This window comes from Etheostoma cragini, chromosome 3, assembly GCF_013103735.1.
Source record: "Etheostoma cragini isolate CJK2018 chromosome 3, CSU_Ecrag_1.0, whole genome shotgun sequence".
Lineage (NCBI taxonomy): Eukaryota > Metazoa > Chordata > Actinopteri > Perciformes > Percidae > Etheostoma > Etheostoma cragini.
Window position 1 is genome coordinate 15923527 of NC_048409.1, and position 14465 is coordinate 15937991.

Here is a 14465-nt window from a genome sequence, read left to right on the forward strand (position 1 = left end):
ATGGAATGCCATCCACCATCTAACACTTTTATTTTGAATTGTTAAAAAAGGTTCTGGTTTTAATCATAAAAAAACTTGTTTTTTATGTTGCTTGTGGTTGTAGGTGGTGATAATGTATCATTATGGTGTGTTTGTACCTTATAGTTGAGTCTTAAGATAAGTCCAGGTCAGTGATGTAGCCACTTCCTTGTCTGTAGTAATCTTAGTCCCACATAAAGCCTAAAGCACTATCTCATAATCTAAAATGCTGCAGGGTCCTTTAGGTTCGAGATCAGTGTCAAATAGAATTCTGTGCCCGCAGTCAGCTCAGTAGTTAGTTAAGTATTAGTTAATCAGTTTTTTTTTTCTTCTCATTTGCCCATTCCACCAATTAGGCTGTATAGAATAAACTGTGAGCATAAATAATATAATTTCTGCTAAAACCCTTTCCGCTATTATTTTTAAATGTGGGGAGGTTGGGTTACATGACACAAATATTCTCTGATTACTACTCTTACAAAAGTGTGCAAAGAAACTGTGATTAGCAGTATAATATAATATATAATATAACCTGTTCGAGGATGCTCTGTAGTCTCTCAGGCTCCAGGTCAATTACATATTTCCTCTCCTGACGTCGGTCCAGGTCCTCTAAGAGTCGGCGGTATGCTGCCTCATTGAAGCTCTCCACACAGATAGCACTCACCTGGATAAACATACATACAAGAAATGTGTAAAGTCATACAACAGCATGTAGGTATAAGGACATGCATACAAACCACAAGCATGTTAACAAATTGAGTTTGAAAGATTAACAACATAAACAATAGTGTAATTATGTGCATGCACTGTATGTATGCTTCATAAGATCATGAACTCTTTTGCTGGCCTGATTCCAGGAATGTGTGTGTTTGTGTGTGTCCTGACCTGCCATCCGTTCTGCCCCGCTCTCTCCATAATTGCCTGCAGTATTGCATAACCTAGACAACAGGGAGTAAGGGAAAGAAAAGGGAGAAAGACACAATTAAAGCTGTACTAGGTTAGGGTGAATTCAATACTTTTTAGGCACCGGCCGAATTGCTTCCTTAGTATTGAGTAAAGAAAAATGCCTCGTCATTCAATGCCAAATTTCAATGCGAGAGCAAATCATCAATGTCAGTGAGTCAATAAGCATGTAGCATACTTCTACCAAGATGTAGTAATGCTGGCGATTGGCAGTCTAATGTTACACTCTACGTTAAGCATGAGACAAGGCTCATGAAGTAGGAGCTGAAAAGTATATGAAATATTTGTGCCTTAATGTGTAATGTCGTAATTTAGTTTTGATAAATTGATTTTAGAAAATTGGTTAAAAAAAAAAAAATCGTTCTAGTACCGGTACTGAAGTCACACTACTAGTATCGGTATTGGAACCTTTACCAGTATTGAACATATTGAACAATACCCAGCCCTGTACTGTAGAAGCTGTACTTGGGACGTGGAGAAATTATCATATCTTGCAAAGTATTTTATTGCAGTACCAAGTATTTCATTTTCAGCTTTACCAAAGCAACACCCTGGCTTGTCTTGTGAGGCACCTGGCAGCTAACAACAGTCTTCTCTTGAATATCACTTTATCAACCAGCCCAGAAAGCTTAACAGGACAAAGAGTTATGTGCCAAAACAAAAGAAAGATTTCATTAAAACTACTCATTTCTTATTCAGTGGTGAACTAATCAACTCATTTGAGAACACGCTTCCACTTCAATCAATTAATCAATTTTATAGCCTGGAAAAAGACATCAGAAAGGAAAGTTCTTTTTCTACACAATAATGGAGTACACGTTTGAGTAGGTTGAATATGCCTCTTGGCGTGATATTAAATGAGTTTCAAAGTTAATATGATCCCATGAGAAGCAGGTGGCAACACGAACGGTAATAAATTAAGATATATTACATTAAACACTCTAGATTGGTCATAACAAGTGGGAAAACAACAGCAAATAAGAGACAACTCAATATCACAATGATCATCCTTTACAATATTGGCACACAGCCACTGAATATTTTTCATCATAATGATTGTTGATATCTATCAAACACTCCAAATACTGTATGTTGTTAACTGTGCTCTGAGCTAGAATATGTATTATGGGAAATAAAAGGAATATATCTCACAATTCACTCAAAGGCAAATTTGTGCACACAATGAAAATAACAGACCCACACAACCCACACATCTGCAGGACACAGTGACATGACACAACAACAGAAAAGGACACACACACACACTCACTGCAGTGTAACAGGTAACAGTGCCAAATTGGTACCTGTTTTTTCTAATGTTTTGGAGTTATTGATAGTGCTTGAGATGAAAAGGAAAAAGCACATCTGAAGCCTTAGTAATCACGGTGTGTGTGTGTGTGTGTGTGTGTGTGTGTGTGTGTGTTGTGTGTGAGTTGTTTCTGTGTAAGCGTTCTTTTTGTGCGGTTTGTAATTTATATGAATCTAATGCATGCACAGATGTACACAGATTCATCTACTCGTGCGAGATTTCAGTTTTTGTGTGTGTGTGTGTATGTGCGTGTGTCAGTAGGCCGTCTGTGGAGCAGAGCAAAGCAGAGAGCATAAAACAGATCACAGCGTTACTGCCCATTTTCCAGCACATTACCGACAGCAGGGCCTGATGGCAGCCTGTAATGAAAGGCACTGCCTTGGCCAAGTCAAGGGTGAGCACAGCCCAAACTCTACGCATCCATCCTCCGCTCCATTTCTCCCTCCTTTTTCTCATTCCTCAGCCCTTTCTTCCTGTTATGTGCTACTGTATATACCCCAGAGGTTTGCGATTCTGCCTGTCTTTCTACTCCTCCCTTCTGTCCTTTCTCTAACCACCCCCCACATTTTTTCCCCTGTCACCTTGTTTATGTCCTCATCACTTGCACCTGTCTTCCCTATTTTCTCTCTTTTTGGCTGCTTCACCAGCTTGACTACCTTACCTGTCCCTCCTGCTCCCCCTTGTCCCTAATCGTTCTCCCTGCGCTCCTGCTGGGGTACTAAGCCAGACGACCTGGACCAGAGGGAGGCTGCCAGAGGCACACACACACACTCACATATACACACACTCTGCAGCTCAATAATTCCCTAACACACCACAATACCATGTTCTGGGGACTCTGAGTCATGTTTGACCTGTGTTTCTCTCCCTATGGCAGGGACTTAGTGTGTGTGTGTGTGAGAGAGAGAGCAGTAACATGCTAAGCATTCTCATGACAGTGGTTAGGGGTCGAGGGCGTCAGCTGTGCCTGCTCGGAGGCTTTGAGGTAGGCAAATACTGCAAAAGCTGGGGCCAAAGTTTCTGTCTGAAAAACGCTAAATTACCCCCTTGTTTCTGCAGCTGTATCCTTTCATCAGGAAAGTATTGTATGACCTGATATTACAATTTTGTTCTCAGTGTGCCATTCCAAACTAACCATAAATCAACAGACACTTTCATAACTAACTAATAAAACCCTTTTATTTTTTTTTCTTTATTTTTTATTTTCTTTCTTTCAATACCTTTTATTTTTAAACAGGAAACATCTGATTTTTGGGTGAAAGTCCTATATTTGTTTGACCCTTCAACCACCCAAACCTGCACCCTTGCACAGAATTTGCTTACATTGCTCACGTCATAATAGCTTGGCTCCGCTCTCTTACGTACTTCCTTTCAATTTTCATATTCCTTCAGTACTACGTCTAGGTTTGCGGTATATTCACGGGTTTTCTCCGGCCAAATCGTTGCCAGTCCAATCAGCAAACAGAGGGAGTGGCTGAGAAGAATGACGTTGAGGTCATGAGCTAGAGTTATATTTCCGTAATGGCGGTGGAGAAAGATGTGAGCGAAGCCTTTCGGTCCATTGTAGCAACGCTGCCAAATATCCAGAAGCTAAAACCTGAGTAAGAACAATCTTTGAGTTTTGATGGTGGCCATGATGTTGTGGACCTCCTCCCCACGGGGTTCGGGAAAAGTTTGATTTTCCAGCTTGCCCCGTAATGGTGAAGGAGTTAGCTAAGGTGAATGCTAACAATGCTAAGCCCACGTCACGACCAAACGTTAGTGATTGGTTATGACAGATCCATATTGGCTCTAGGCAGATCCAGTAGTTTTAAACTTCAACAGAGAACCCGCCTTAAAGGAAGTACAAATGAAATGTACGAGAGTCTGGTAGGACAAGGCTAACGTCATAATTCCTTTGCCCAATAAAAAGGGTCTGCTCTATAAACATGATGAGTTTAACTTGCTGCTTGAACACACTACTTTTTTGGGTGTCTTTCGGGGAGGACAGTCTTATTTTATCTTAAGTTATGATAGGAACAATCACCTTCAAGGGCAAGGCAATAATACTGACTCAATCGTTGATTTCCCTTGATGTTCATACTTGCCCATGTGGAAAAAAAACTGCACAAAATCAAATACTTTAAGGTAAAAATAAGTTAAATCAAGTTGTGTGACCTTTCTTACTTCTGAACACCAACTCTTCATATAACTTGTTAATGTATTCGCCATTGTGCATTCACCTCTGTCTGTGTCGTAGAGGAAGACAAATCGACTCCAGTCGTAGTGGTCCAACAGCGACAGCAAAGCCCCTCTGATGGACGGCCGGAGCTGCAGGGTGAACTGGCCCTCTCCTTCGGTGGGGAAGCTGGGCGTCACTAGGCTGATGTGCAGGGCCCCACAGAACGACGTCAGCGTGTTCACCGAGCGCTTGTCGTAAAGGCCGAAGATGGCAAAGACCCCCCTCGAATACTGAGAACAGACTGATGTGAGGGGGGAATAGAAGAGAAGGGAGGAGTTTTGGAGACAATCCAGATGGAAGAAGGAAAAAAAGTGGAGAACAATTAGGAAACAAACACACAGAGTATACTCAGTGACACTGTTTCTGATGGCTCTGATGGTAGAAAAAGAGCAAACAACAAGATAGAATGGCAAAAGACACTTTAAATTCACACTTTGGAATCTGGTTAAACATCTCAACCATTTTAATGAGTGACAGTTCTTGTGTCAGTCATACCTTCTCACTCCTATTAGACCCACAAACAGACGCTCTTTGCGTGATGCAAGCATTCATAAATGTGACTGGTGACTGTGTGTGACTTGTTTGTGCTGTTTTGTTTTTTTCCAAAATCATTCCCGCTAGTCCAAAAACTGGCATGGCTGCTTATACAGTCATTAAAGAAATTACAGTCAAAAAATCTCACCTGCTTTGAGTTTAACATCCTTAAAATCCATCCATGCACGCACGCACGCACACACGCAGATACAAAACCCTTGACCGAGACATGAGCTCATTTCAAATATGATTCATTTTCCACTATAACACTACAACTCCGTCTTCAAACACCCTGAAGCTTTGATCCGTGACAGAGAGGAGAGTGAGAGCACTGACGTCCTCCGCTATCTCGCTTTCAGAATAATCTCTCCTCTGCTTTGGTTTGTCGTTCATCTGTGCAGCTCGACCAAAACTGGGTTTGAGCACACACACACACACACACACACACACACACACACACACACAGTAAAAGCTTTTGGGTGTGAGTGAGATGGAGAGTACACAAACACGTGCTTCACTTTTTAAGGATTCAGCGAGTGAAGTGACCAAAAAGTGTGTGCCAACTCATTTTTTTCTCTTTTTCACCTTACTGTTTCTTTTTCTTTCAACCTTTAATTTCATTCCCTCCTTTCTCTCTTTAGCACCATTCATCCTTTCAGACAGATTCCTTCAGGCAGCCATGTTTTGAGCCTGAGAGCTATCCTGCGTCACAATTCACTCTTCACTCTTTAATACATCACACTGGAGAAAACCGTAAGAAAGACTGCAGTTTGGCAACAGCCGGTCATCCTTTTGTAACCTTTCCTCCCTCTTTTGCATTACTTCATCTCATACCTTTTAACCTTTATTCTTTTCAAGGCCGGCACAGAATCCATCCTGCCCCTTACAGCTTTCACCATCTACTTTCCTTGGTCTGCTCTCCTCTCTTCCTTTATGCCCGCCTCCTCTTTCTGTTCCTCCCTCTCTCCCTACTCCTGGGACTCAGAGTAATTCCATTATCAGCTATAAGCCTCAGTGGGGGTAAATACTGAGGGATGCAGCTTTGACGGTTGGGCTTGTGGCAATTAAACAAAGCTGAGGCCCTGCACCCAGGAGGTGATAAGGCAGGGATTTAGTCTCTGATTATGACAGGAGCTAAATGTCTTTAATTCAGGGAACTAGCATACTACGTACGTAGCATGCGTCATTCAGCAGTAGCTGAGTCATGGCACCCTAAAAGTCAACAAACTTTGTGCCTTGCAGGAGGATTTATTTTGGCATTTTCAGGTTTTATGTGTTACTTCAGAGCACATAGCAACAGGAGATATGGGTGTACGAGACTGGGTGTGTGTGATAAACTATGACAGGTGTTATATTTTACAGTTCAGTACCTGGGATGCACAATGATGTTTACACTAAATTATTGAAGTTGACATCATAATTAAGTGCTCAGAAGATAAGAGCAAACAACAACAGCAAAAATACAGCAAAATAACAGTGACTGAGGCAAACAGCAAGCAGAGACAGCTTGGTGAGATGTTTGTGTACATTCAGATTGAAACATGCATGGAAAATTATACTTGCAGTTCATACATAATGACAGCTTACTGAGAAAAAAATGGCTTTCGGCAGTAAGAAATGATGACCGTACAACGTCTAAGGATAAAAGAGAATCATCCGGTTGAATTTCTTTGGCAGCAGTGTCCCTTTGCCGTAAACTGAATTTGTGTTTTTGGGATCAGCTGTTTTTTGGAACAGAGCAAAATTCAAAAAGCAGCAGAACAAAAACAAAAGCAACATAGTGGGTAAAAGTTTGCTCCCAAGCCAACTGATGAATTTCTTTTAAATCTTGACTGAAACTGTTGGCCTAGATGCAATTTGTGACATCTGTCTGCATACTTTATTTTTCACCCACCTCCTAGGTCTCCATCAAAACATAAGGAAATATTGATAGCCTTAATCCCTAACCATTCTATTTTTAAACAATAACAAGACATCTGCAAACATGCACACACAGGCCCAGAGCTCATTCTTCAGTCATCTTCTCTCTCTCTGTCTATCTATCTAACTATCTATCTATCTATCTATCTATCTATATCAATATCTATAGATATCTATATTTCTATAGAAATATGTATATACATATATATCTCTACATATTTCTCTCCTATCATTCACCTCCTCACTCACTTTTTCTCTTATGTCCTATCTGTGACTTCTGATGCTGGCTCTGCCTTTTTGACTTTTTCAATCTTTTTTCTGCCATGTCGACCTTTCTCATGTATGCCTCCATGGACTTGTCTCTGCAACCCACTCCACCACCACACCACTACCCCGCCGCAAGGCTGGAATGTGTCCGACAGTGGCGTCATTGTAATAAAATATGTGCTAAGCTTGCTTCATAAAGCTTTAATAAGAGGAGGGGACCGGCGGCAAGGTGCATCATGACCACAATAAAAGCATAGGACACAATAGGTCTCCTGGGATGTCTTCTACCTCTCCTTTCCTCCCGCTCACTCCTTCTCTTAGCATCTCCATATGTTTGATATTTTTGTGTACACTTTCCTGCCTTTTTCAGGATTCTTAATTGACGTCTGTTAAACGACACTCTTTTCATGTGCAGACCTCTCCATAAATATAAATCTCTTTAAAACGACCCCTCTTTATCTGCATTACTCTACACAGTATGTCAAGCCAAATCAGCCTTACACCGCCTCTGCAGCCAGCTATCCCTGCCTCTCTAGGATTCATTTCATTTGTGTGTCTGTGCGATTAGAAAGACCTCTCCATCATGGGCACATTACTAAACAGTAACAGCAACACTATACAGACAAATGTCATAGCTTTCTTTGCTTCTCTGTTACTGTTTCCCATGTCTCTTCCCTATTTCACATATTCCACCCTGCCTCTTTCTTCGCCTCCCGATACATAGTGCTCTTGTCTCTAGATCGTCCGCTTGTTTCTATTTCACATGACAGCGAGAATAGATGCTCACAGACAAACCTGCTACGGATGTAACTTTCACTGCTCTACAGCACACAACGTAACAAGCGCACGCACACAGATACCGACACATAAAGTGTACTGTACGAATGCACAAAAGCAAAGACCCCATCATCCAACACACAACTTTCAGTCTTTTGGTCCTGATGCTCCAGTTGCTTCTCATCCATTAGTATTAATAACCCACTCACTGCAGAGACATTGCAGAAAAATTCTCCGGACAGAAACAGCAACACCGCAAAAATCCAGTGAGCTCTCATTACCTGCAGGTAAAGGCCGAGACAAAAAACTACAATGAATACAAACTAGTTTTAAAACCAGGAAAATCGGCTCTTGATTCTTTTGTTTCAGCATTGTATGGGTTTGCTTTTCAGATTTCTTTTTACAGATAAAAGCAAAGAGTGGTGCATCCTGTAGCAAGCAGTGTAGTTTTTTTTTTTTTTTTTACATAGAATTAGAGCGTCCTAATTCAGACTGACACAACTAATTCATAGTGTAGAGTAAATTAATACTCATGAACAGTTTACATATTGAAACAGTGGTAAGTATGAGGTTAGAAAATACACCACCCTCCCCCCACCCATATTACCAGGCTATAAATTTGGTAAAGTTGGACACTTTAACATGGGGATCTATGGGGATTTACTCCCTTTTGGAGCCATCAGCTTCAACTGGCCACTCAAACCACAGTTTTTGGCCTCTCAGCCTTGGCTTCATTTTTCAGCACCAGACGTTGGTTGCTAGAGCGGATAATTGATTGCAAGATTGGATAATTTAGCTGAAAACTAATTAAATTTGTCCTTAATGAACATTTTTACTGACATGAATGTATGTATGAATATTTTGCTACGTGCCAGATATGTTAATTAACAACATTATGCTAATAAAAATCCAGGCAGTATTACGCTTCCCCCCAAACGTATTTGCTGCTGCAAATTAGTGGTACACTATCAGAAGGAGACAGGAGACAGGGTTGCATCATGCCAGAGGTAGATCTGCAGATACAGAGATAAAGAGCAAAGTCTAGGCTCTTTTAAAGTTAATAATTATAGTATGATATCTTGCTGACAGCTCCTACACAATTTTAGTCAATGCTATTTTAGTGTCAGTATCTTTCCAGAAAGCTTTGGAGACCATTTTTTTAATTGAGCCACTGCTTCTTAAATGCTTTCTTAAAGTCTTTCTGGATAGCATTAGATTGTTGAACATTCTTGAAGAAGAATGTAGAGATCTCTGTGGATGGTACTTGCTTGCTGGGTAACACAGCCTATTTTTCTCTAGTGTATGACAGCTGCTCTCAGCTCTCCGAAGTGGCGTAAAGACAGACAAATGATCAAGTCTGGAGGTCAGTAGTGAAGACGATAAAACAAAAATACTGGCTAATACATCAAACAGAAGTAGATCATGAAATGATATCAAATGGCATTTATAAATTGGATGTTTTCTTTGTTTTGTGCAAAAAATCCGAACACTAAATCACAACTTATCATTTTAAGCCCTATATAGCAATATCACATTCATCTTTGTTTGGACTATGTAAGGTCAGGAGTACCAGACAGACAACACTGTAGGAACACCACAATGCCAACAGAATAGGGAGATACAGTAAAACAACAGATGCATAGCTCACAGCATGATATTAAAGCTTGCCTTACAGATTAAAAGAAGTGAGTGTTTAATCAGTAAACAACAGTAAAATTAAATAAATGGTAAAAAAGAAAGAAAGTAGGGAGTGTTCTAATAGGGTCAGGTCGCCCCACAGGCCTCATCGTAAAACCTGCTATTGCAGTTTAAAGGTTCTTTTAGAACTGTAACAATTTCAATTTTTGCTGTACAATTAATTGTCTCAGAAACAACTGCAATTAATATAATTGTCTCTTTCAGTCAAAATTGAAAATATTAAGTTATGTGTTACTTTTTTAAAACAAATTATAGTTTAGTGTAAGAATTCCAGGAAACACCTTTCGTGTTATATGACCCAGATAATGTAAAAACACAAACAGTCAGCCTATGAAGTAAACAACGCTTTTTTATTAACACTTTAAAAAAGAAAAAGGTGAAAGGAGGTGATGGTTATTTAATCAGTGGGTTTGTTAGGCAGATTTCGGGCCAGAAACACATGTTTAATTTCTCTAGCTTGAGGCAGCTACAGCCCAGTATGTTTGGAGCTGCTTTGGCAACAAGTGACAGCTGCCGCTTGCATAACAGTCCGACCAATAATTACAATTTAGCATATTTAAACAAAATCAACAATTACCATTAACAGTCTTACCCCTTAAGACCTTAACAAATGTCGACAATTAATTGAGGTTAAACAAAGTAACCGCGATTATGTAAAATAATTGACAATTAAGACAATTATGTAAAAATTGTTACAGGCCTTGGGAGACAATGAAACACTATTTGTGTGCTGACAGTGGCAACACAACTCTGTTACATAGTAGCACTATAAAGACAAGACAGAAGACAAAGTCTGGAGATCAATAGTACCTGGCAGAGAGCAGGGTCACTGTATGGATTTCATATTTGTTCCTCTACACTACAACATATATTATGACACAATGGAGCAACTTTTCAGAATAAACTGCCACCTCAGAGGTTAGAAAAGGAATTTTGTCATTTGTAATGCTTTCATATTATTTTACATGGTGTTTTATAAAAAATAAAAAAAGACTGTGGAGATAAAAACAGCCATACACATGACATAATTACAATAATAATCTATCTATCTATAGGAGCAACTTTTGTTTTTCAATACTGCCTTTCATTATTCTTTAAACTATCTTAATGCATTCTCCTCATCCCAAATAAAGATGGACAGATTATTTTATCCTGAACAGCAAATCCTCCATCCTAAGCATCAATGTTATGATGACAAGCTAAAAGCCTGAGGATCAATATTCTTCCAGAAGATGTCCTTGCTATATTATAACAAACAAAAACTAGAAGGCATACAGGAGAGCTTTATTTGACCAACTGCTTTTAGACAAGAACACCAAACCATGAGGTAAAAATGAGCGCTGGAGAGTTCTGTTTCCTTCCCAGAGACATATGACAATTATAAAGGTGATATATATATATTTGTTCTAATTGCTTTTTGTCTGGTTTAATACAATACATGTACTACATAAAGGATGTTCAGTTGTTGAGATGTTAATACTGACACCAGGCCTCAAGTGTGCTCATCTGCAGCATTATGAAGATAAGATAAAAGATAAAGCTTGGCAATCAATAGTCTGGCAGTGGAGTTTAGCCACCTTATGGATTTAATATTGTATCCTCTCCACCAGAACATAGTTTACAAGATAACTGAGCTGCAGTAGCTTCATAAACTGTGATTATTAAGAGTGATAGCGCATTGTGGGCTGTGCTGTGTGTGTCTGGTTGCTTGGAACATCACCCTTCAGTCATTCATCCCTGTGCCTAGCTCCTTCTCCTGTCTGCCTAACGTCCCTCTTTCACAAAACTGTCTCAAGCTGAATGGGAAACGGGGCTTCAGTTGCACTCACAGTGGGAAGGAAAGAAAAAACTGAGTGAGAGAGAGAAAAGAGGAAGGGCGGATGAGACGAGTTCCAAAACCAACGAGAGGCTCAGACATTGACGAGTATGTCTGCCAAGACACTGCAGAGAGAACGTAGAGGAAGAGAAAGAAAGCAGAAGAAAACTGGATGCTGAAGGTAAATACTGTATACACAAAGAAGCAGAACGAGCAAGTGAGGATTTGCTGCCCTGCAGGCCAGTGAAGGCTGAACAGCTCTTACTGTGTGCGTGCCTGGAGTTAAATAAAAAAAGGAGTCAAATAAATGTCGTACATACAACCACAATCAGGTTCAAACCCACACATGCACAAATCTGGGTCAAAGGTCACCTAGAATATGAGTTTTTTTTACATACAAGGCTGAATATGGGGTCAAAGGTGAGGGACACCAGGAGAAAGGGCTCCAAGGTAAAACTGCAACACTCCACTGTCACTTCTTTATTCTCTTTGATTACATCTTTCACCTCTTCTGCACCCGCCCCCCTCCTCCTCTTCTTCCCCCTTCCCCTACTCCTCCAGGCTCACCTCCAGGCCGTCTCCCTCGGGCTGCATGAATAAAGCTTCTAAGAATAAGAGTACTGATTGGGGGAAATGAGAGCAGGCCAAGAGGGGGGGGACAGCTACTTCTATGGCCTTTGGTGTTGTCACAGTTAGTGAATATGCTAATAGGTGCTGACACATGGCTTCCTCCCTCGTGCAGTCAAATAAAAAGAGATTAAAAAAGTCTTTAAAAAAGAGAGGAAATCATCAACACCCAACTGTGAGGGGAAATCAGTGTGAAATCAGTTTCTTACTTGAGCTTCATTAAAATATATATATAATTGTCAAGATTTTTGAGGCTTGGAACCAAAAATGCAGAGATGAGGAGGTAATAGAAGGTTTAGAAGATTTATTAAAGTAATGGCTTATAAACAAAGGGAGTCCTGAGGTGGGCAGGCAGGCAAAAGAGTTCCAAAAACACTCAGAAAACTGAAGACTGGGGAATACAGCAAAGAAGGAAGCACAGAAACTTTTGGTGTGTTCCAGACACAGTTTTTTGTCGGTAAGTTACAACTTCAAATCACAACTCACGACTTGGTAGGGTTCCGGACAAATCCTTCTAGCTAGAGTTAGCTAGCGGCTACCTAACGCAGACATTTGCTAGAACTAGCTGATGCTAGCGATTTCTAGTTGACGACATATTTTGGGCTTCAATTAATAAACATAACCTGAAGCGGTACACAATCGTATGTGTTATTGTTTTGATTTCAATGTGCGGAATTACTTTACGTTGACTATTTATGTCTATTTCTGTGAGACACATCAGGGCAGGGCCGACAATCACAAAGACGCGACAACATAAGGCAGGAAGTAAAACCAGACATGACCCAGGATAAACAGACACTACTAAGTTAAACAGGAAACCAAAGCATGAAAACACACAAGGGTGGAAATAGGAAAACAAAACACAGAATGAACGTTGGTAAAACATAAATATAAACAAATAACAGGGAAACATTAACACATAGGGAATGAATTGACAAAATAAAAAGGAAAGGGAAAAGCCAAAAAGCATAATATGAGCACAAAAAATTAAGTTTAAGTAATATTCAAAATTTAAAGAAATGCTATCTGCTTTATAAATACTTAATGGGTAGCAGGACTGTTACATTGACATTTCATTAAATAGCTAATTTTGGATTTTAAAAAATTTTGAATACTCTGTTGTGATGTGGTGTGAAACCCGGCACAGGAGGGAAATCATGGGCCTCAAAATTGACTTCTTATTATTAAGTTTGTGGCATTTCTCTGCATAAGTCAGTCTTTAAAAATGGAGAGTGACAAGCAAATGGGGACCGAGGCAATTACATGCAAAAGTAATTGAACATTAATGGTTCGTTCGTTGTTTGTAACTGGTACTATCTCCGTCCAATGAGCCGTGGATGTGACCAATCAGCACTTCTGTTTCGTTTTCTGTAAAGTCATGAGAAAATGAACACATTTTGGTGACATCTCATGAGTGTCTCAAGTTCATATCTCTTAGCTCAGCACATTATTCTTATTAATACTCTTATTATTCATCTTGTCTGGCACAGACAATCACACACACACACACACAAACACACACACACACGGTGACAAAGCTGGGCTAGGTTGTTTTTCTCCCGTGAAAACCGACCAATAGGCATTACCCACAGAATTGCTGTAGTATTTAAGTATTTAAGTAATTAGTTTTTAATTACAGTGGAGCTTACCATAACCTGTGGCAGTCCTAAAACATAGTAGGCAGGTGCCTTGAGCAACAGAGTGCAGTATGGTGACTTGAGTACATACTCCACTTCCTGTTCATCTGTCAAAACTATTAGATAATTTCTGACCACAAGAAAGTACCCTTGGACTGGAGCTGAACTATTGCACCTATCGACACACAGATGACTCCATTTACTTTATTGGCATGATTATAAAATAATCATGCCGATTACAATATAATGTTTTATAGTCTCGCATTGCCAGACCCTCCTCCACAGCGTTGCATAGGAGGGTCTGGCTAGTCAACAAAGCATTCCGGAATGGGAGAAAACCCGGCTCTGGTGCATTGACATGTCTTTTGTGACTGTTATAAGGACATGTCAATGTATAACATCTGGAAGGAACTTGTTTTGGTGGAACATGTGTATGTTCAAAGGTTGTTTTAGTCGTACAACAGGAAACTTTTGATTGCACAGATAGTGTAGTTAGCTGTCTGGATTTAGCCTACAGAGGTCTGAGGAGCAGTTAACCATAGTCCTCATAAATCGCCCGGAGTTTGGAATGCCAACACAAAGAAAGCAGAAGGTAATGGACATGTGGCCAAAAAGAAGGCCATCCGGGGGGTATTTCCAGCAGCACTGGAGCAATCCCAGAAGTGGAACGTTGTGGAT

At 40.1% G+C, this 14465-nt stretch overlaps 1 protein-coding gene across 5 annotated transcripts in view; it reads right to left on the bottom strand.

The window, feature by feature from the left end:
* The window catches only part of gria4a (glutamate receptor, ionotropic, AMPA 4a), a 120919-nt gene that overhangs the window by 70868 nt on the left and 35586 nt on the right, over positions 1 to 14465 (bottom strand). For all 5 annotated transcript variants that reach the window (XR_004655519.1, XM_034864035.1, XM_034864028.1 and 2 more), the window contains exons 3-5: positions 4513 to 4752; positions 904 to 956; positions 551 to 682 (exon numbers count right to left, since the gene is read on the bottom strand). Coding sequence is in view for 4 of the 5 variants with exons in the window: in XM_034864035.1 (XP_034719926.1) it covers positions 551 to 682; positions 904 to 956; positions 4513 to 4752 (425 nt within the window). In the remaining variant the exon portion in view is untranslated. The remainder of the gene's footprint in view (positions 1 to 550; positions 683 to 903; positions 957 to 4512; positions 4753 to 14465) is intronic.